Here is a 25799-nt window from a genome sequence, read left to right on the forward strand (position 1 = left end):
AAACATTCATACAGAAATGTTAAACACGTATTGTATCCTTTGTTGAATTAATTTTTACTGTTGTTGTATGTATAGATCATAATATGTATTTTTATGTTTGTGCATCGTACATACACACATATATATACTACTATTCTCTTCTTTTTTTTAGTAAAACAACCAACGAAAAATGGTAAGCAAATACTTGAAATACTTTAGGAGAGAGTTGCTTTGTAAATCCATGCTTTTCCGGGTTTTGTTTTTATATTCTTTTGTCTCAATGCCATCAAATGCCTGTGAGAACAAGCTACCAATCAAAAGTTGTTGACGTTACTTTGCACATGTTATTGTGTATCACAATTGACAATAATATGATTAATTGTATATCCCTGCATCTCTGTCTGCAACCCATTATATGTGTTTTTATCGTATTTCAGTGGAGGGCAAACAAATTTTCCTTCTTCCTAGACAGAATTCTAGTCCATAGAAAATGACTTTTCTTGACAAAGAATTGACGCCAGCACTTGCAAGATCTTTTTTTTTTTAATAATACTTTTGGTGTTTATGTCACTCTGCTTAAAGCTTTTGTGATGTATGTTTATGTCAGGGAAACAAATTTGTGCTGAGACTAGCATAATAACCTTCTATTTCTTGACTAGTTTACCAGGCGCAGGAGTGGCTGTGTGGTATGCAGCTTGCTTACCAAGTTTGTGTTGGCAGTCTACTTCCGGTTACCATTGAAGATAGACGTGCAGCTCATAGCTCCGTCTAAGGAACAGAGGACACCGTCAGGGTAAGCGAATTTGCTTTTTTTGTGAGCTGGGTAGAAGTATTGTGTTTTTATTTTTACGGTATATTCTTCCCAGCTCTGGAGCATTTCGCTTGTGCTTGGCGGTGTCGAAAATTTGAAAATTTGAGAAAATTTGATTGAATTGTTGCCTGTTCCAGGTATAGTGATGTGGCTGGCTGCTGGTGGGCGTTTCTATGAAATAACCAAGTTCAGCAAGCAGAAACCATTTAAAGATTTTTTTCTCACTTCGGTCACTGGATTACGGACCAGGACTTTTGTGTATTTATTTGACTGCAACGGAGTACCATTTCAAGTCAGGGCTGCAGTACAGCGTAGCCTGTTTTGTTTCTGCCTAGGATTTTGTATTTTTCCTTTTTTTTAAAAAATTGTTTTTCTATTCTTTTTCCTTGAATTGTTTTCCTTGTTTTTCTCTTCTTCCTTTGGAGTGGGAAATTATCCCACCCAAGCAGAGGTTAAAAGATATGGAGGAGGGAATGGTGGTGGTTAGAACTCTAAAGTTCTTGATACCATCACCGTCTTCCCAAAACCAACTATAGAAAAAGAACTGAAAGACTATTTGTCCTCTGTGAAATACATATCCCGCAGTGTTAGCCATGCAACCGTATGGTTGCTATTTGACACCCCGAGGAGGTTCATTATTTTGCGAGCCACCCCTTGGAGGGCAACGAAATTCTGTTCCTCCCGTCGTACTGCGGGAGGAAATTAATAAGAGCCTGGGTATGTGGGTTACCCCCAGGAGCCGAGGCAGGTTGGATTGAAGGTACCATTCGACGATGCCTGGAGATAGCGGGCCGAGGCTCTTAAATGTAAGGTTATAGCCGGCGGTCGATTGGGTAGGGTCAAGAGTGATTTTGACCCTGTGGACCCCATCAGCCGCAAAAGATATGGTTTTTCCAGATTTTTTTTAAATGACTGGCCGCAGGTATCCGGTGATACTTGAGGGACGCCCCTCCCAAGTATCACTTGTGCCTGGAGCCAGGCCACGTTAAAAATAACTGCCCCCAGGACCATGGTACGGTCCTGGAACAGTCACTGGAAGCCACTTCCCCTACCCGATCAAAGGGAGAGGTGGATGTGGTTGAGGAGGCTTCAGCTTCCTCAACCCAAAAACGATTAAAAAGGAAGAAAGCGGGAAACAATAGTTGCCCGTCGAAGGACCCTAATGCTTCAGGAGGCGGGGGAGAGACTTCGGACAAAGCGAAAGAGTTCCAATCTCCCGAAGTCAGGAAGAAAAGGAAAAAAAGAAAGAAGAACGGGTCATTGCAGATGGATGATGATGTGCCGTCTGCATGTTCCGAAGTTGTGCCACCCACGGTGGAAGAAACGACTCCCACCCCTGAAGATGAATAATTACTTATCTTTTTCTACAAGGGCGAGGAGGTGGAAAAAATAGTAGAACATAAAGAGATAGTAGATATGGCCTGCACACGAGATCCCGAATGACCTCCGCTGGAGGTCATAAGGCTTTCCGTGTGGGAAAAGCTTAAAAGACTTAAAGAGGAACGTCGCATATGGCCGGTTGTGCCTAACATGACATGTACCTCGTACATGAATGGGGCATTGGAAATGGCGGGGTACGGGAACTCAAGCGGCACTAATGATAGATATATTGATGGATCACACTTTTTCTCTAATATCATCAGAAACCCTGAAAATACTCCAAGCTGGTTAACATTAGGGATAACATACCTACTCCCTAAAACGAGCGACACAAGAAGCCCAAAAAACTACAGGCTGATCACTTGCTTGACCACCATGTACAAAACATCCATTCTCACCGAAAGAATGTACCAATTTCTCAATGAAAACAACACGCTTACCCATGAACAAAACGGTGTGCAAAAGAAATTCATGCGGCTTAAACACCAGGAATTAATAAACCTTATGATACTCGAAAATTGCTCATCCATAAAACAAACCTTAGTATAACATGGATTGACTATCGTAAGGCATTTGACAGTGCCCCACATAGCTGGATCTTAAAGACACTAAAAATATACAAGATCTCTACTTTCGTAAAAGGTTTTCAACACAGTATGGGATTGTAGAACACAAAATTGTATCTCAACCACGAGAAAAGCTTGTATGTATCAGAGAACATGATAATTGACTGTGGAATATTCCAGGGTGATTCACTCTCCCCTCTTCTCTTCTGTCTTTCTCTCATTCCCTTGTCCCGTGAGCTGAATAGAACAAATCATTGTTACGAAGTGTTTGACAAGATCATCTCACACTTGCTCCACATAGATGATCTGAAATTATATGTAAAAACAAGAATAACTGCAACAGTATAATCTTCAACGTCATCAATAACAACAATAACAGTGGTAATATTGTACTGTTCGAGGCGACGATCTGGCAGAAACGTTAGCACACCGGGTGAAGTGCTTAGCGGTATTTCGTCTGTCGTTACGTTCTGAGTTCAAATTCCGCCGAGGTCGACTTTGTCTTTCATCCTTTTGGAGTCGATAAATTGAGTACCAGTTCCGCACTGGGGTCGATGTAATCGACTTAATCCCTTTGTCTGTCCTTGTTTGTCCCCTCTATGTTTATCCCCTTGTGGGCAATAAAGGAATAAGAAATGTTAGCAGTGCGTACTGGGGCGGGGGTCGATCTAATCGAATGGTCCCCTCCCCAAAAATTTCGGGGCTTGTGCCTTTAGTAGTAAAGAATATTGTACTGTTCTTTAGTTTGGTTGTGATTTTTGTTGGAGTTTCATTTTGGTTTTTAGTGTCGGTCGGTTAAGATTGTGTGTCTCCTTTTTTAAATTCATATATATATATATATATATATGTGTGTGTGTGTGTGTGTGTGTGTGTGTGTGTGTGTGTGTGTGTGTGTGTGTGTGTGTTTGTGTGTGTGTGTGTGTGTGTGTGTGTGTGTGTGTGTGTGTGTGTGTAAATATATAAAAACAAAAAGATAAAGAGAGCAAAGGTAAGGTTGGAGAAGTATTTTATGGATAGAGTCTTACAGCTGTTTCTGGGAAGATCCAGTACTTCCCTTCATCGGAGACAGAAAAAATAAAGTAATCTATTATTATATCCATAGGCGGATATTTTTAGTATGAAGTGGTAAAGAGTGTGATGTGCTGAAAAAAAAGAGAACAGTACTTGAAGTGTAGTTTCATTCCAGTGGTAAATATCCATGTAGAAAATCCGTGCAAAGTAATCCATGTGTGGATAATCCGGAAATTTATGTTGGAGCGAAAGTTGATATAGCATAGATAGCAGAGGTACATATATTCCATATTGCGATGGATTTTTGCTTGTTTACTTAAAGAATGGCCAAGTCAAGTGAAAAGTGAGCGGTAATTAGGTCAAGTCATGAAGACAGAATGTGAAAGGGGATAGAGGAGAGATAGAGGCGGAGGATGGTAGCGATATATTTATGGTCAGTTGGTCTTAACAGGGTAGAGGGGATGAGCATATAGAGTGAAGGAGGAATAGGGGGATGAGGTTAAAAGGTCTAGTGAGGTTAAAAGGAATGCGTGTGTGTAGTATATAGGTGGTGGGGGTATGAGTGATAAACCAAGGACAGAGATAAAGGGAAGGGATGGGTGGGAAGGTAGTTAGTAGTATCATATTTTAGGATGCTGCCAAGCCTATTTATAGACGGTGGAAAGGGACTGAAAGAAGTGACGTAGTCTGTATGCGTAGGTGGTGTTCTTGTGAATTTGAGAATAGAAGAAATAGATTTGATGGTATATGTGTGGTGGGATGATCAAAAGGAAATAATCCTATTCAAAAGATGGTGAAGGATGGATGTTTTTGCCAGGTTGAATAGGTTGCCTGTGGTGGCGGGGGGGGGGGGGGGGGGGTTGTGTGATTATGTTGCGTGATCGTTTGTGCAATTTTGCTTGTGATAGAACCTAAATGTGTGAAAAGAGCGGTGGTTGCAGTTGCTAAACGCTTCGTTATATCGATTAAGTAGAGTGGGAGAATTGTATTTTAAAATATGGAACGCCTCAGTTAGGCAACGCTTGCAATTGGAGCGCTGGCCCTGGTATGGAGTTCCAGAATCTAAGATGGACCATTTTAAGGTGTATTGGGTATTTTTGTTTTTGAGGTGATGAATATGATTGGCTAATGTTGTAGATTTACTGTGTTTGTCGTATCTAAAGGAGTGCATATGGGCTGCGTAGCGATGTTTAAAGTTTATAGTTGCATCAATGTACGTGGCAGTATGCACTCTTTTAGATACGACAAACACAGTAAATCTACAGCATTAGCCAATCATATTCATCACCTCAAAAACAAAAATACCCAATACACCTTAAAATGGTCCATCTTAGATTCTGGAACTCCATACCAGGGCCAGCGCTCCAATTGCAAGCGTTGCCTAACTGAGGCGTTCCATATTTTAAAATACAATTCTCCCACTCTACTTAATCGATATAACGAAGCGTTTAGCAACTGCAACCACCGCTCTTTTCACACATTTAGGTTCTATCACAAGCAAAATTGCACAAACGATCACGCAACATAATCACACAACCCCCCCCCCCCACCGCCACCACAGGCAACCTATTCAACCTGGCAAAAACATCCATCCTTCACCATCTTTTGAATAGGATTATTTCCTTTCGATCATCCCACCACACATATACCACCAAATCTATTTCTTCTATTCTTAAATTCACAAGAACACCACCTACGCATACAGACTACGTCACTTCTTTCAATCCCTTTCCACCGTCTATAAATAGGCTTGGCAGCATCCTAAAATATGATACTACAAACTACCTTTCCCACCCATCCCTTCCCTTTATCTCTGTCCTTGGTTTATCACTCATACCCCCACCACCTATATACTACACACACGCATTCCTTTTAACCTCATCCCCCTATTCCTCCTTCACTCTATATGCTCATCCCCTCTACCCTGTTAGGACCAACTGACCATAAATATATCGCTACCATCCTCCGCCTCTATCTCTCCTCTATCCCCTTTCACATTCTGTCTTCATGACTTGACCTAATTACCGCTCACTTTTCACTTGACTTGGCCATTCTTCAAGTAAACAAGCAAAAATCCATCGCAATATGGAATATATGTACCTCTGCTATCTATGCTATATCAACTTTCGCTCCAACATAAATTTCCGGATTATCCACACATGGATTACTTTGCACGGATTTCTACACTTCAAGTACTGTTCTCTCTTTTTTCAGCACATCACACTCTTTACCACTTCATACTAAAAATATCCGCCTATGGATATAATAATAGATTACTTTATTTTTTCTGTCTCCGATGAAGGGAAGTACTGGATCTTCCCAGAAACAGCTGTAAGACTCTATCTATAAAATACTTCTCCAACCTTACCTTTGCTCTCTTTATCTTTTTGTTTTTATATATTTACATATACACACGCTAATACACGACTTATAATACCCAATCCTGTTCATACAACGACTGGCGCAAACTAGTCGGTATACAGCACTTACTCGGTATTACCTGTATCCTCTTGGGTTTGGTTAAATCCAATACCCTCCTCAACCTTATATATATATATATATATATATATATATATATATATATATATATATATATATATATATATATATATATATATATATATATATATATGGGAGAATGTACGAAAAAACAACAACAGACGAGGACAGGTGGTGTAAACAACAAAAGGATGTATAAGTATGACATATATATATATATATATATGTGTGTGTGTGTGTGTGTGTGTGTGTGTGTGTGTGTGTGTGTGTGTGTGTGATAGTGGATTTTCATCGATGAGTTCTTGAAACTTGGTTATTTTCCCTAAAGCTATATATATATATATATATATATATATATATATATATATATAACTTTAGGGAAAATAACCAAGTTTCAAGAACTCATCGATGAAAATCCACTATCACATATAGAAAAATTAATAGTTAAAAGCACAATAAATGAGTATAAAATAAAACAAAGTAAATATCATAAGATAAAGATAATAAAATGACTGCACGTGTTTCATAACTAATTTTCAAAAAAAAGGAAATTTAAATCGATTAAAATCAATTAAAATTATCGAAAATAAATTCTATTAAAAAATACAGCTAATCGTCAGGTCGTAATAGAACAATAAATAATAAATGAATATATATATCAACCAACAATAAGTACCAAATGAATTTATATAAAATACTTATTTTATAAAGATAGAAAAATTATTAGAAATATCAAAATATCAAAATAATAAACATTCTATAATCATCCCTTCTTCCATTATAATATATTCTAACATGTATATTATATACAAATACCAGCTTACATAAATTATTATTGTTTTGAATACAATTTGAACGAAGTTTAAGGTTAAAATAATAATAAAGATAAAATTAGTACATATTTAACCGGTGTAATATTTAAAGCTATACTATTTAAAACTAAAAACGTTTATTTAATTATCATTAAAAATCAATAGAATAATAGAAAAATACAAGAATACTTATTTCTACAAACGTAGCAATAAAAATAAAAATATGAATGAAAAAATTATGAATGAAAATTAAGAATGAAAAAAATTATTAAGAATAAAAGATTAAACTTTATATGTACTAAGTTTCAATAAAAGAAAAAATCCTTTAACGATATTATAAACAATAAAGACTAATTATTAATCAAATATTATTAATAAAAAATAATCGAAAATACATCAACACTATTGAAATCGAAGTTCTTGAAATGATACTCTAACTTCTAAATAATTTAGTGTTAAATACGTTATCTATTAAAAATAATCTTTAAAAAACAAATGAATAATATAAAAAACAAGAATACATATTATTTTCAAATAGTAGAAAATCTTTAGCAAAGTAAAAACAGTACTTATCCATATTTTTCCGTAATTCAAACTGAAGCTAAGACGTTAACTAATGGCTATAGCGTTTTAAGCAAGAGGTCGCGGGAAAATACTACGTTAAAATAGAGAATAGAATACGAAAACATGAATGAAAGAATAATACTTAAAAAAATGAAAGAAAAATTTAAACTTTATATAACTAACAACATAAAAAACCACAGCTATCTTATAAAACATATTAATGAATTTTAAATTCTAATATATAATAAATTAATAATAAGACTAAAAGTCGTAAATTAAATAATATTATGAAATAAGCTAAAATACTACTATTGATTTAGTCTTTTAAAAATCGTAGTGTCATTATAATATAAATCCTTAAACTCCCTAAAATATTAATCTACCAATAAAATAAAATATAATTACTAGAATAATTAAAGAGGAAATATTATAAATAAATACCCCAACACACTCACTCATACCGAAACGCCAGTGTTTTAATGGTGGCAGCTGATGAAGGAGATGTTTCTATGTGGCTTGCTTGTTTGTTGTACCTTGTTTATCATTTTGTCCATGTTCTTTTGCCACGTCATGTACCCAGTTTTGTATCTATATGTACGTGTAGATGAAGGTATGTACATACATGTACGTATATATGCATATACTCATATATTGTTTGTATCACGACAGAACGCACGCGTTAACCTTTATACAGTAAGTTTTAACTATTTTTGTAACGCGACTCTCTCTATCTCTTTATCTATCTCCTCCTCTCATTCTTTCCCTCTACTGTTCTTCGCCTCTCTCTATCTCTTGTTGCTCGTCCTTCGCCTCTCACCGTTACTACTACTATCTCTCTCCCTCTCTACCTCTCATTGCTCACTTTTATTCTACTTCCTCCCCTTCTTTTCCCTCTGCTACTCTTTCTCTTTACACAGCGCTGGTCACGTGTGTCCGGCTGCTATTTCTTTTCATTCTTGGACTCCCCAAGCTCGCACGTACTTCTTTGCCCCTCCTCTTCGTGCTTCACAGCGTTCAATACATACACACTTCACGTCTGGCTGTACAGACTTTTTGCTTGTTTGTTTATTCACCGTTTCGTTTTCCTGTCTTGTTTTCTGTCCGCCACTACCCTCCACGAAAATAATTTAATTTGTGTTCGTGGGAAGAACCATTTCAACGATGTGTACTGCCTTGATTCTTCGAAACGCCGGTGTTTTAATGGTGGCAGCTGATGAAAGAGATGTTTCTATGTGGCTTGCTTGTTTGTTGTACCTTGTTTATCATTTTGTCCATGTTCTTTTGTTGCCACGTCATGTACCCATTTTTATATCTATATGTACATGTAGATGATGGTATGTACATACATGTACATACATATGCATATACTCATATATTGTTTATATATATATATATATATATATATATATATATATATATACTTACATACATATACATAAATAAATACATACATACACATATATACATAAATACACACATATATATACATAGATAATAACACATATAGACCAAAATATACACGCTTTCATATATATATATATATATATATATATATATACATATATACATAAACACATATATACACATACACACATGTACCTACTTAAACATACATATATATACAAATACACTCATACACTCATATAAATAAAGAAGTAATAGTATATACAAATACACACTCACACTCATCCTCCCATACTCCCAAATATATACATATTATATAGATACACATATACATACATATATACATATACTCATACACATACATATATATACACATACACATAAGTACATACATAAACGTAAATATACATACATATACACACATACACTAATATATATATACATATATATATTTAAATTTAAAGAATGGAGTAAACGCATATTATAACTGCATACTTTTATTGCGACATATGTTTCGAAGAATTACAATTTATGCGATCCATAGGAATCGGCGATGCTAAAAATGTAAACTCCCACTAAGAAAGCCAAGAACATAAATAACTCTTATCATTGCTAAACAAATTGGTGAATAAATTGGAAGTCGTAAATGAATGATATTGAGGTATAATGAAATATGAAAAAGAAAAAGTAAGGTTAATAGGGCATTGTATATTAGGCAATTGTTATAGGTAAATTTTACTATGAATTAAACTAAAAATGATGCGCTATTTTGTGTTTAAAGATTTTATATGTGTTCTAATTTAGTTTGATCCTAATTCATCATTTCAACGTTCCTAGAAACATCTTTAGTTTTAAAACAATCATAGTTTAAGTATTTATTCTCGTAACAACATATATCCCAAACATTTAAATATCTCATTATATGACGCATAATTTACTGATCAACATAATATTATTTTATTTTCAAATCTCGATAAAACTTTTACACTAATAGATATGTTACGGAATTACTGTAGTAAACTTTATTTATAATATTAACTTTGTCTTCTTAAGCAATATTTATTCTTTTAACCCCTATTTCAGCCCAACTTTTCTTACATATATTAATAAAATAATCAATTTATGTAGATTAATAGACCACCCATTAACTTTATTATTTATTTATTTATTAATTAATTTTCAATCATTTAATATCTCATTCACTAATATATGAATTACCTTCCGATAAATATCCCTCCACTTTATTACTAATTACCACACATTGACAGTATTTATATACGTACTAAGGATTGTATAATTTTACGTATGAATCTCTATGTAAATACGTGTAACAACACATACATAAATATATATATATATGTGTGTGCGAATGTATGTGTATCAATATTCATATATACACGTGTATCTCTCTGTGTGTGTATACATTCATATTTTTGTATGAAACTATATGTTTTGTATAGATTTTTGAATATATACATATATTTTTTTGTTGTTATTAATTATTAAAAAATATATATATAAATATGTATGTATATATGCTTGGTTGGATGCATGTATGTTTATGTGCACAGATATGTTTATGTATTTTTATATATATACATATATGTGTGTGTGTGGATATGTATGTGTGTATGTATATATATACATATATATATATATATATATATATATATATATATATATATATATATATATACAAGAATAAGGGCAGGGAATCGTCAATTAATAATACAATTAATAATTAACAATTTTGCCAAGTAGTTCAGTATGAAAAAACCTTTATCGGCAAAACCATTTATCATCATAAATATACAGGGATTAGCATTGAGTTGCTTCTCCAACATACTGAAAATTTAGAAATAGCAGTCAAAGAACTACTGATTCTAAACTACAAATTTTTCTCTAAATGGATGGCGATATTTGTGGCACACATAGAACAAATATCGCCATCCATTTAGAGAAAAATTTGTAGTTTAGAATCAGTAGTTCTTTGACTGCTATTTCTAAATTTTCAGTATGTTGGAGAAGCAACTCAATGCTAATCCCTGTATATTTATGATTATATATACATATATGTATATATATATATACATATATATATGTGTGTGTGTGTGTTTGCACGTTTATGTATGCATGTGTGTTTATGTATGTGCTTATGTATGTATATGTATATACGTATATATATATATATATATATATATATATATATATATATATATATATATATATATATATATATATATATATATATATATATATATATATATATATATATATATTTATATATGTATATATGTATATATGTATGTATGTATATGTATATGTGTGTGTATATGTATATATATATATGTATATATGGGTATGGATGTGTGTATATATGTGTGTATATATATGTGTATATATATATATATATATATATATGTATTTATATATATATATGTGTGTGTTTATATGTATGTATATATGTGTGTGTGTATGCGTGGGTTTGTACGTAGGTGTGTATATAGATATGCATATATGTATATATTCGAGTATATGTGTGTTTGTTTGTGTATATATGCGCATACACAAAAGTATAAATGATTATATACATTCATATCAATATTTTTGTAGAAACACAAGATTAACCTCATTTATAATGCCTTTTTATTACATAACATTCCTCTCCAATTTTTATCGGATTTATATCATCCTATCGTCTCCTAATTCTACACTCTGAATTTTCTTTCCCCATTTTTCTTTTTTCTTTTCTTTTCTTCCCTTCTTGTCCAACGCACTATCTGGTAGCGTCCTAATCTCCAACGGTTTTTTCAAATGAATTACGTTATAACCTTCTCCAACTATAGTTCTCATATTCGATTATAATGTCTTACGTTTAAACTGGTTCCCATACTTTTCCCTGAGGAGAAGTTTACATGTTTAGCATCGCCGATTCCTATGGATCACATAAATTGTAATTCTTCGAAACATATGTCGGAATAAAAGTATGCAGTTATAATATGCGTTTACTCCATTCTTTAAATTTATATATACTCAAATACCCAAAATATCAAGGAGTTTCTACCTCATAAACAGGAGTTACATCACAGTTATTTTGTGATCTTTGCTACCCTGGTATCTATTAACCAATTTATTTTATCCGTGTTACTTATTACTAGGAGAAAATAAATACATATAATATATATATATATATATATATATATATATATATATATATATATATATATATATATACATATATTTATGTTGTTAGTTATATAAACTTTAAATTTCTCTTTCATTTTTTTAAGTATTATTCTTTCATTCATGTTTTCGTATTCTATTCTCTATTTTAACGTAGTATTTTCGCGCGACCTCTTGCTCAAAACGCTATAGCCATTAGTTAACGTCTTAGCTTCAGTTTGAATTACGGAAAAATATGGATAAGTACTGTTTTTACTTTGCTAAAGATTTTCTACTATTTGAAAATAATATGTATTCTTGTTTTTTATATTATTCATTTGTTTTTTTAAAGATTATTTTTAATAGATAACGTATTTAACACTAAATTATTTAGAAGTTAGAGTATCATTTCAAGGACTTCGATTTCAATAGTGTTGATATATTTTCGATTATTTTTTATTAATAATATTTGATTAATAATTAGTCTTTATTGTTTATAATATCGTTAAAGGATTTTTTTCTTTTATTGAAACTTAGTACATATAAAGTTTAATCTTTTATTCTTAATAATTTTTTTCATTCTTAATTTTTCATTCATAATTTTTTCATTCATATTTTTATTTTTATTGCTACGTTTGTAGAAATAAGTATTCTTGTATTTTTCTATTATTCTATTGATTTTTAATGATAATTAAATAAACGTTTTTAGTTTTAAATAGTATAGCTTTAAATATTACACCGGTTAAATATGTACTAATTTTATCTTTATTATTATTTTAACCTTAAACTTCGTTCAAATTGTATTCAAAACAATAATAATTTATGTAAGCTGGTATTTGTATATAATATACATGTTAGAATATATTATAATGGAAGAAGGGATGATTATAGAATGTTTATTATTTTGATATTTTGATATTTCTAATAATTTTTCTATCTTTATAAAATAAGTATTTTATATAAATTCATTTGGTACTTATTGTTGGTTGATATATATATTTATTTATTATTTATTGTTCTATTTACGACCTGACGATTAGTTGTATTTTTGAATAGAATTCATTTTCGATAATTTTAATTGATTTTAATCTATTTAAATTTCCTTTCTATTTGAAAATTAGTTATGAAACACATGTATTCATTTTATTATCTTTATCTTATGATATTTACTTTGTTTTATTTTATGCTCATTTATTGTGCTTTTAATTATTAATTTTTCTATATGTGATAGTGGATTTCATCGACGAGTTCTTGAAACTTGGTTATTTTCCCTAAAACTATATATTTTATATATATATTAATCTATAAAGCTCAATTTAATTTTAATTTTTTATAAATTGATTTTAATTGAGTTTTTACCTGTAATTTTGGATTTTGTCCCTAATATTATTATATATATATATATATATATATATATATATATATATATATATATATATATATATATATATATATATTGGAAGGCTGAGAGTAACAGACGACAATTTTCAACTCGATATAAAAACCATCGTTTGTAAACTATTCTGGTGTGTAGAATGTGTCTCTCGGGTCATTCTACTTTGTTTCTATATTCACTCACATATATACGCACTTATACATACAGACATTTAAAAAAATTTTAACATACATGCGTTTATTCATTCATCTTCACATATGCATCACGTCACGCATACGTACATTCAGATACATATAAATATACTTTGTCTTCATTCAAACATGCATCATCACACACACTAACCTCTAAACTACGCGCTAGCAGATGCCAACTGACAATTGCATAATCTCCTATTGTTACACAAACATACACAGATAACGACATACGCACATACTCAAACACAGTTACATATTGTTACGTACACATATACACAGTGTATTCGTTTTATACATACACACATATATATATAAACATACACACAATTATGCACAGATATCAGCAGACAATTATAGACTTATATTGTTACACAAACGTACACAGACAACAACTTACACACACAATATCAGCAGACATTCCACACGCAGTTTGTATGTTAAGCATACAGATACCAACATACACATTCAGTTATTGTTTCTCACACACACACACACACACACACACACACATACACACACACAGAGAGTCTCACACAGTTACGCGCACACACACAAACATACATACAGTCTCATACAGTTACGTGCACACACACAAAGACAGTCTCATACAGGTACACACACGCACACACACACACACACACACACACACACACACACACAGTCTCATACAATTACGCGCACGCACACAGAGTCTCATACCGTTACGCGCACACACACAGACACACTCAAACACAGTCTCATAGTTACACTCATGTGCACACACACCACACATACGCAGATACCAGCAGACAATCAGCGTCATATTTTTCATTTATTTATTATTTATTGGAACGCTAAGATCTTTGTAGGGAGGAGAAGTGACTATAGCAGACTGACATGCACTGATCAACTGACACATGAGTTTTACCAAACCAATTTTATTAATATAGAAGTTTGATGACAAGAGTCTGAAAGGGCTACTAGTAACTGTGGAAAAATTCAGCGATGACATAAATATGGAATTTGGCCTGTACAAGTGTACAAAAGCTTCATTCAAATGTGGTCAACTGACAGCTAATACCATGACCCAACATGATCATAATACATCTATCAAGGACCTGGTGCAAGAAGGTTTTTATAAGTACCTTGGGGTACACGAAGGGAAAGAGATTCAACACAATTCAATGAAAGAAAAATCAGAAAAGAGTACTATAGACATGTCAGAATGGTCCTGAATACTGAGCTGAACTCCCATAATAGAATTGCGGCTATAAACTTCCTGGCGGTATAAGTTGTCCATTCATTAATGTCGTCAATTTGAATATCAGTGAAATCCAGCGTATGGACATAACGTCCAGGAAACTGCTGACACTATACAAGATGCACCACCCAAAATCAGACTCCACAGGGTCTATCATCTATGAAAAGAAGGTTGTAGAAGCTTAATCCAACTTGAAACGTCCTATACAATGACCACGATAGGGTTCCAAATGTACATTCAAAGTAACACCGACTGGATAACACAGCTGGTAAGGCAACATGAGTAAGAACCTGTACTCAATCTCAAAGGAGGCATATAAATACAGACAAGAGCTTGATCTCCCTGATTATGATGATGACAAGGAGGACACACCACCCACTAACGCAGCAAAAAACTGTAAAGCCAAACAGGAAAGCTTGAAGGAAATATCGAGACTGTGGAAAAAAAAGCCATTGCATGGGAATACCCAAACAAGCTGGGGAAATTGATGTAGATATGAAAAGAACCCATCAGTGACTGCAGATAGCTGGTTTGAAAACCGAAATAGAAGGATTTATCCTAGTGACTCCAGATCAAAATCTCCCCTCTCAGAACTATCAAGCTAATGTCACACAAAATGTGGTAGATACAAAGTGTAATCTATGCAATGACTAACTGGAGAGTATTGACTACATTGTTGCCGGTTGCTCAGTTCTTGCACCTTCAGAATACTACAGAATACAAAACCAGGCATGATCGAATTGGCCAATACTTACACTGGAGCGTATGCTGTCACTATGATATCCCACACCCTACCAATTGGTATGAACACTATCTAGAGCCAGTCACTGAGGGAGAGAAAGTTACCATTCTATGGGAATGTGGGATACATACAGACAGACAAATAAAGGCAAACCAACCAGACATCATCAAAGACGTACGACAAAAAACATGCCTATTAATTGATATAATAGTGCCTCAGCAAAGGAAGTGAAAAATTGTCAAAATATAAGGACTTTGGGATTGAGATATTTAGAACGTAGCAATTAAAAACCAAAACCTTCCCTGTTGTTTCAGGTGCCCTAGATCAAGAAAGGTAGTGACAGATTTTTTGACCAGATTCCTGGGAAACTAATCTATGAGACGCGAAATTTATGTTGACATTAACTGCCCACGTTCTCATGAGTGGATGATCGGAGCGGCAGTGGAGGTAAATGTGGGATGACATGAGCTTATTAAATAACCCTGTCACTATTTTACCTCCAGAAAACTTAACTTTTGTATCCAAAAATCCAACGCTGGTTTTTGAAAAACTAGACTTAAAACCATAGTTTTTAGCACAACAGCTACAAATAACAATGCTGTACTCACCACAAACAATGATAATTTCTACAGTTTAACAAGTTCATATTATTAATTCCAAGTTGGTGCATATGATTGTGGTCTTTTTATCCTGGCGTACGCATTTGAACTGGTGACTGGAAGCGCTCCAGAGAAGTTTTTATTTGATCAGTCAAAAATGCCAGCACATTTAAGATTTTGCCTTAAAAACAATAAATTTGTTCCTTTCCCAAAAGTAATGGCTTTTCAGATGCCTACAAAAACCACAGAAGTCACTCACTTTTTATCACCCACCTAGAAATAGACTAGAAAGATGACTAAAAATTAAGATTTTTCATATGAACATTCAGAGAATTTTTTATCACCCAATAGGTTCCATGTTTTAAGTGAAGATTTCGAGCAAAGCCCAAAAGGTTGTCAGGAATCTAATGAAAGTAAGACTCTGAAAACCACTTGCCCAAGGAAATTCATTACACTGGAGAATAAGTCGGTCATAAATTTATCTAAACTAAAACTTTCACCCAACGATGTCTCAGTCTTAGAGCTTGGACTGAGTTTCTGCCCAAGCTCTAAGAATTTCGACAAGAATAAACTAGCTCAAGGGCTATTTCAGTTTGTCCGCTGAGATCTTTACCCTTTGGCCGGCAGATTTAAAAAATGATTTTTTATAACTAAACACTTTCAAATTTCGTATACTGGTAGAATGTGTCTCATAAAACATCTTTTACTCTTGGCGTTTTTGAGAAAATTGTGTATTTTCGAAGTTATTTCGTGTTAAAGTTGTCGTATTTCGGTAATTTCAACCAATCAATGACGTCTATTGAGGTGAAAACAATTACTGTTGTTGTTTGTCAACAAGAAGTTCCGGCGGTGTATATTTCGTTTGTCACTGTTATTTCTGACATATTTCATTAAATTATACACGTGTATATAATTTAATCATTTCAGTTATTGGTTATTTTTTTTCATTTTTTTAGTTTATTTTATTTGTGAAATTATTTTCGTTTTGTTTTAGCGTTTTCAAAATTGCCTATTTTGTTTGTTAAATTATTTTCGTTTACTTTTTGCTTGTCATTTGAACTGAGTTCAGTTCACAGCTGTATTGTGACTCATCCCCAGTTCTTCTACGGTTGTGGGTAACCACAAACTATCTTTCTTTTCCAGCTTGTTTATATACTGCGTAACAGTTTGTTTCCGCAGTGATCGTTTCAAACAAGCATGCTGGAAAAAATAATAATAGTAAGACTATTGGTGTCGCTTCCTCAGAAAGACTGTGGGTATACCCTGTCTCAGAAAAATTATTAATAAAAACATTTTTAAAGTTTTTACATTGTTTTTACATCATCCTGTTGCCGCTTTCAGTTTCTTCAGAATCACTGCTTTCGGTTTCGGATACAGAAAAAACCGATTCCTTTTCGTTCACCATGTGTTTTTGTACCTCTTTCATTCTTTTAAATATATTTGTGTAAGAATTGCCAATTTCTTCTTCGTGCCCTTATTTACAATTATTAGCGCAGCTTTTTTTTCCTTTTTCTTTTTTCTATGCTTCTCTGCCTGTACTGTTGCCGGAGTCGATAACTTAAGTACCAGTTGCTTACTGGGGCGATCTAATCGACTGGCCCCCTCCTCCAAAATTTCGGAACTTGTGCCTAGACACATTTATATACAATTGTTCATCATTGGGAGTTTTTTTTCTCCTCTCACTGAAGCACATATCACCTGGTTGTGTAATGTCACTTCTGTATCGTAGTGTTTTATTTTCCAAATCTTCAACCAAAACAATTAACCAATGGTTAACTGCTTACGAAAAAGAATTAACTTTGTTGAGGTTCATTATGTTATTATTGTTGCTGCTGCTGTTATTGTTGCTGTCGTCTTCATTGTTGTTGTTGTTACTTTCTATCTTGTTCATGTTTTTGATGTTGCTATTTGCTGATGACATCATCATTATCATCGTTATTGTTCTTTTCACTGACTTTGCTAGTACCGTTGAACTTGTTACTGCCGTCACAGGAACAAGAGGAAATTATATTTCTCTTTGGCGAGAAATCAACTTCAGCGTCAGCCACGTTTGTGTTTGGAGTTACAATTTAGTCAACAGAACGCTGCTCTCTATCGATTATTATGATTTTCTCGTAATCCGACGACTTTTAAAATTAGAAAAATAAATGAAATGTTGTCTTCACAGAAATGCAAAATGCAAAACAATTATTACACTCCTAAAAAGGGGTTGCAATTACAAAAAATGTTACCACCATAATCCAGACAATTCAAGCAAAACAATTATTTTAAAAAATGTTGAATGATCGAGCGACTATAATAATAAAAATAATAATAATAATAATAATAATAATTATTATTATTATTATTATTATTATTATTATAGTTGTTATGTTTCCCTCGGATGACTCGTAGAGATAACACAACGAGTTGTACAATTTAATTATTACATTTATTATTCAATTACATACAAAGAACGCACTCACCCAATGTTCGTTATGAATAAACAAAAGTCATGTCAGCCATATTTATCTCAATGACATTTTACCACCACAGTCACACAAGACAACAACAATGAAACAATGAACTCAGACGAACCACATGACACACGGAACGTCAGACGAATTACATATCTAACAGTCCATATAACACCTCCCCACTGAAATTGATGCTACACAAGAAGTATCAACAGCAAAGTCTCTCTTGGGTTTTACAGGTTCTCTTGGACCGTCTTGGGTTGTCTGGTCCATACTCTGGAACGGGTATCATGGTTTTGGGTCTGGTTTGTCTTTGAGTTAGTGGCACAGTTTCCGAGATCTCCATCGGGTGATCTGTTGCAAATTCAAATACAGTGTTTTCTGCATCACCAGGTTCATTGTCTTCCTCAGTTGTGTACCGCGGTCGCAGCTGTTCCCAGTGTCGTCTCCACATCGGGCCATGAGGTATGACCTTCACGTTAAAGCAGCGAGTACCCAATGACTTCTTAATGATTGCTGGTACCCATCGGGGATCTTTGTCTCGGCGAGGTCCATAGTATAGTGCATACACAGGATCTCCGGCCTTGTACTGCCTGGTAACTTTAGCGACATCAGCCGAGCTTGGAGTCACCTGAGACTTATGTGCTTCCTTAGACTGTTTGCCTTGAGCAATGTGTGTTGGCGATGGCAGCAGAGAATCAATCCTTGTTTGTATCTGCCGGTTATTCAAAAGTTCACTTGGAGAGAATCCACAGGATGTTGGTGTTCTCCGGTACTGCATCAAGAATTCTTGAAGTGCTCGTGTTGGCGGAAGAGAAGACTTCCTCAGAGCTTGTTTGAAGGTCTGCACCAAACGTTCCGCTGCTCCGTTGGTAGCTGGGTGGTAAGGTGCCCCTGTCAGGTGTGTGATCCCGCGTTCTTTGCACCAGCTCTGGAACTCCTCAGACGTAAAAGTTGGTGCATTATCGGTGACCAGTGTGTGAGGAAATCCGAAGTGCGCAAAGTCTTCCTCAAGCAGATTCAAAGTGGCTTTGGAAGACGTGGAGGAAGTAGGATGAATGCATGGGTACTTGGAATAAGCATCTGTGATCACCAGCCAATCTCTACCCATAAAATTTATTGCATGGTCCAGATGTAAGCGGCTCCACGGCTTTTCTGGTAACATCCATGGGTGAACTGGAGGCTTAGATGGCTGCCTTTGATGTTCGTTACACGAATCACATCGTCGATTGGCTATCTCTATAGCAGCATCGATACCAGGCCAATATACAGCAGTTCTTGCTAGCTGTTTCATGCGTTCCATGCCAAAGTGTCCGAGATGCAGAAGATTGAGGATCTTTGGCTGCAAGCTATGTGGAATCACAACTCTAGATCCATGTATAAGGCATCCATGACAGATACTAAGTGAGTTTGATAACTTACGGAACTTGTTGACTTCGTCATTGATCTCCATGTTCTTTGGTAGCCAGCCTTCACGGACGTAGCGCATCACTGTAGATATCACTGGATCTTTCCCTGACTCTTGACGGAGGACGTTAGCATCCACAGGTTGGACTTGAATACTAAGAGCTTTGATGGCACACACCATGTCTATGTCTTCACCATTTTCCTTTCTGTCAAAGTCGTTGTCATCACCGAATGGCAAGCGACTGAGGGCATCAGCATTGCCATGATCTGCTGATTTCCGATATTCAATGGTGTAGTCAAACTGGTTCAGCCACAGGGCCCATCGTGCTAGTCTGTTAGCAGCGAGAAGTGGCGTCCCTTTCCTCGGACTGAATAGTGATGTCAGTGGCTTGTGGTCAGTCACGAGTATGAATTTACGACCGTACAAATATTGGTAAAACTTCTGCAAGCCAAATATGATAGCTAGGGCTTCCTTTTGAATTTGACTGTAGTTACGCTGTGCAGAAGTAAGAGTCTTGGACATATTGGCTATTGGGCGCTCGCTTCCATCAGGATAGCGGTGAAACAGGACTGCTCCAATACCAACGTTTGATGCGTCACAAGCCAGTCCCAAAGTTTTGTTTGGATCGAAGTGTATCAGAACTTGACTTGATGAAAGTACATTTTTCAAGTGATCAAAAACTGACTGTTCCTCATCTCCCCACTTCCAAATAGTTGACTTTTTCGTAAGGCAATAGAGTGGCTCTGCTATACTGGCTAGGTTTGGGATAAACTTTCCATAAAACTGAACTGAACCTAGGAAAGATTTCAAGCTTCGACTTTGGATCCCTTAGTGATCCCTTCAGTCGACAAAATGTGTCCAAGGTATTCTACACTGGGTAGTGCAAACTGGCACTTTTCACGGCGACATTTGAGTCCATTGTCGCTTAGACGTGTGAGCAGACACTTTAGGTTGTTTAAGTGACTGTTTGCATCTTTCCCACTGACGAGCATGTCATCCTGGAAGACGGCCACTCCAGGTAGATCATGGGTCAGGTTTTCCATGATCTCCTGAAAGTAACCAGGTGCTGACTTGATTCCGAAAGGGAGTCGTTGTTGCAGGAGTACTCCACGGTGAGTGCTGAGTGCGAGTCTGCGTTGACTTTCTGGAGCCAGCTTGATCTGATTATAGGCATCAGCAAGGTCTATCTTTGTATATCTGAATCCACCTCCGAGTTTCTGCATCAGTTCAGCAGGGAGTGGCATTGGATGACGGTGATCAGCAAGTTGGTCATTAATTCCCACAGAGTAGTCACCACAAATCCGTAGTTTGGGCTTCAGGTTGCTTGAAGTGTGTGCTTTACGAATCGGTACCACTGGCGTTCCGTATTCGTTGAACTGGACTGGCTTCCAGATTCCCTTGGCGATGCCTTCTTCGTAACCTTTGGCCAGGTCATCACGAAGAGCAAATGGGACCGGACGTGCCTTGTGAAAGACTGGTGTTGCGTCCGATTTGAACTTCACTTCCAGTTCAAAGTTCTTGAGACATCCCAATTCTTGCTTGAAAAGATCTGGAAATTCATCACACATGTTGTGACAATCTTGCTGCAGGGAAGCATAAGGCTCACTTGAGGTCTTTGGGTATATCCCTTCTGCACCTTCCCTCTTAGCTTGGCTGTCTATGCTTTTCAAACCTGGAGCAGTGTCTACGGAAATTCCCAGAGTCTGGATAGCATTCCGACCCAGCAAATTAAGATCAGAGATCTTGGTGACTATGTAAGGTATAAGATCCTGCTTACCAGTTGTTGGATCCTTGGTTTGGCCCATGAAAGTTCCTAGAACAGGCAGGTTGTGCTTGCTGGCAGATTCATAGCGATGCTTGACATCTTGCAGCTTTGGTCTTCCAAGTTGTTTCCAGACTGACAAGGAAACAAAATTGCCTGTAGTAGCAGTGTCCAATTCCATTGTGAACAGTCTGTTCTGGATTGTTACTGGCACAATTAAACTGTGAGTGTCTCGGGAAACTTCACCTAGGATCGCCTTGACTAGCTCAGCTTTTGTGATTCTTTTCACGGGAGTTTGTGAATGGCCATTGCGTTGCTGATGTTGTTTTTTCCTACACACCACTTGCAAATGACCCTTTTTGTCACAAAAATGACATTTGGTTTCCCTGAAAGGACAGTCTGTTGCTTTGTGGGCCTTTCCACATCGGTAGCATTTCTCCTGGTTTGTGGAATAAGACTGCTGATGGCTCTTTTGAAGACTCTTATTCCTGTTCTGCTGGACCTTGTACACCTGCTTGGTTTTAGAACCGTATACAGTTTCTTTTGCAACCTTTGCTGCGTCTTCAGTCTCAATGGCAACCTGGACAGCACGGGCAAAATCTAGTTCTGAGTCTTTTATCTTAAAAAGCGCCTTCAGAACCGCTTCATTGTTAACCGAACATATGAATCTCTGTCTCAGAGCTTCATCCTGTGGGTTGGTGATCGCTGGAAAATCACAGGTAGCTGCATCCTGGCGTATACGTGCTGCCAGCTCCTGGAGAGTTTCGCCTGGCTTCCGCTGCATATCACTCCAAAACTTGAAACGCTCTCTCACAATGAAAAGTTTTGGGTCGAACTGTTCCTTCATGAAGTCAACGATTTCGTCCATTATCAAGTTGTTGATATCTTTAGGCGGATTTTGTTGGGTAGCCAGATTAGCAAGTTGTTTGTAAACAGTAGCAGTCTGATTGGTCAGGAACACTTGTGCCATGCGTTTTTCAGGTACAGCATTAGCAGCCACAAACGTACGGAATCTTGACCAGTAATCAGGCCATAGTTCTGTCGTAGAATCAAATGCTGCAAATGGTGGAATCGACACTGTTGTTGAAGCAGCTGAAAAATAGCCACTAGAATCGCCTTCAACTTGTCGAGCACCAAACAGTTTTAACAGAGCGTCCATATCTCTCTGATGTTGTTGCATTTGCTTGTCCATTTGTTCCCTAAACAATTTAATAAGTTCTACTGTCTGTTTTTCAGCCATTGTTATTACGATGAATAATTTTACGGTAAAGTAAGTATGTATCCTACCGGCGACGCCAATAAACTCTGTTATGTTTCCCTCGGAAGACTCGTAGAGATAACACAACGAGTTATACAAATTTAATTATTACATTTATTATTCAATTACATACAAAGAACGCACTCACCCAATGTTCGTTATGAATAAACAAAAGTCATGTCAGCCATATTTATCTCAATGACATTTTACCACCACAGTCACACAAGACAACAACAATGAAACAATGAACTCAGACGAACCACATGACACACGGAACGTCAGACGAATTACATATCTAACAGTCCATATAACAATAGTAAAATGCAGCACATGCTTTACCAGCACGAAAGTGCAGCAATTGATGTAATAGAAAGCTACTTGAAACTATTAGATGTCGAATAATAATAGTGGTGATGACAATGGTGACGAACGTTACCTCATCTCAGTTTATGAGAAAGGAGTTTGCGGAAAAACTCTGATTGCAACAGCAAAAATGAGGTTAAACCTTTAAGGGAAGGCCTCTCGCTTGGCAGTGATTCAGTAAAGATGCAGATTGACCACAGATGTTATCCTAATACAGCATCAGCAGATAATAGAGTAAGGAGGAGGAAGTGGACCAGCGAAGAAAACAGGGTAGTGATGCAGTACATATTAGAAATTGAGCCTAAAAGAAGGGGTTGTAGAAAATGGATGTTAACACTTTGTGTAGAGAAGGCTATGTTTAAAGTGACTGAGTAGTAGATCAAACTAATACTATTAGGAGAAGATGGATGACAGAATTGAAGGGGGAAGAAATTATAAGAGAACTGAAAAAGAAAGACCGGGCACTAGGAAAGACAAACAACAACATGAGAGATAAAGTTCAAACCAAAGAAGAACTTAAAAGGAACAAATAACAATAACACTACCAATAAGGAAGGGACAACTGGCACCAGCAATTTAAGTGATTTAAGTGAGAAAAATTAGAAATGCAGGAAGTAATCAGTAAAGAAGTAAGAAAAAGATTGCCAGCATTAAAAGGTACCAACAGAAGGAAGCTGTTAGATATGACTAGGAAATTTATCTATGCAAGAGGGGTAGTAATTACTAGAAGATTGGATATTCCACTAGGAAAAGTTAGAAAAGAGCAAATATGGAAAAGACGATTACAAAATGAAATGAAGACTTTAAGACAAGATCTGAGTAGAATAGAAGTCTGGAAACTGGAAGTTAGGAAATGCATGATTTCAATCTTCTCTTGAGAAAAGATACTTAGTCAAATTTCGTAGAAGTGTTGCAACATCGTATCATTGCAGCAGCAAGTAAGCTTTCTAGATACCAGAAAAGAATATATCAGTATCAATAGAATAGATTATTTGAAACAGACCAGAGGGGATTTCATAACCAAATAAATAGTGAAAAAGAAAGTACTGAAGATGAAAAACCTAATGTAGAAGCTAGAAAGTTCTGGAGTAATATTTGGGATAAGCCAGTCAATCATAATGGAAATGTAGTAAGGTTAAAAAAAGTAAGGGAAGAAGCAGCCAGATCTAAGACTAATAAATGCCTTAATGAGTAAAGAAAAATGTCGAATTGGAAGGGCCCAGGACCAGATTTAGTTCAGGGGTACTGTTTAAAGAAATTTAGTAGCCTACATGGGAGGCTGAGGGAACAACTTCAGGATTGCCTTAACGAAAGAATAATTCCAGATTGGATGACTAGAGGGAAAACAGTACTCTTATGAAAGACAAAAGTAAGGGTTAGGGTTAGGGTTAAGGTTAGGGGTAGCAATTATAGACCAATCACTACCTTACCATTAGTGTTGAAGCTGTTAACAGGAATGCTTTCTCAGAAAGCATTACGAGCACCTAGACAGCCAGAATTTACTGCCAGAATAGAAAGATTGCAGGAAGAAGGCTAGAGGAACGCATGATCTATTATACATAGACAAAGCAGTTCTAAATAAAGTAAAATTTAGAAGAAAAATTTAATAGCATGGATAAAAAGACCTATGACTTAATCCCACACTCATGGATAAGTGAATGTTTGAGTATATTCAGTATAGCAGACAACATACGAGAATTACTTAGCTTTAGCATGAAGAAATGGAAAGTAGGTCTACTTAGGTGATACAATCTTAGGGAAAGTTAATAACAAGAGAGGAATTTTCCAAGGACACTAGTTATCCCCTTTAATATTTGTCTTGTTTGATCCCCCTCAATTTAGTATTAAGGAAGGCAAAGACAGGGTATCAGTTCAGAAATAGTAATGGAAAAATTAACCATTTGCTCTATATGGATGATCTAACACTTTTTAGTAAGAATGAAAAAGAGATAGATTCCTTAGCGTGCAAATATTGAAAAGGGGGAAACCAGTCAATAGTGAAGGCATCCAATTACCAGATGGCCAGATATTAAAATCACTGAGAGAAGGAGAGAGTTATAAGTATCTAGGGATATTAGAATCTGAGAGAGTACTAACTATAGAAATGAAAATGAAAATTGAGGAGTACATCAGAAGGGTGAGGAAGTTAATGAAATCAAATCTAAATGGTCCGAATCTAGTGAAGACTGTAAA

At 35.4% G+C, this 25799-nt stretch overlaps 1 protein-coding gene across 9 annotated transcripts in view; it reads left to right on the top strand.

The window, feature by feature from the left end:
- LOC106869731 (uncharacterized) overlaps window positions 1-25799 on the top strand; it is a 179232-nt gene that overhangs the window by 107296 nt on the left and 46137 nt on the right. For 8 of the 9 annotated variants that reach the window (XR_016244001.1, XR_016244002.1, XM_089361593.1 and 5 more), the window contains one exon: window positions 152-172. The exons of the other annotated variant lie outside the window; for it this stretch is intronic. Coding sequence is in view for 6 of the 8 variants with exons in the window: in XM_089361593.1 (XP_089217719.1) it covers window positions 152-172 (21 nt within the window). In the remaining 2 variants the exon portion in view is untranslated. The remainder of the gene's footprint in view (window positions 1-151; window positions 173-25799) is intronic. 9 annotated transcript variants of the gene reach the window in all.

This window comes from Octopus bimaculoides, chromosome 13 (assembly GCF_046866305.1).
Source record: "Octopus bimaculoides isolate indiv1 chromosome 13, ASM4686630v1, whole genome shotgun sequence".
NCBI classification, from domain to species: Eukaryota; Metazoa; Mollusca; class Cephalopoda; order Octopoda; family Octopodidae; genus Octopus; species Octopus bimaculoides.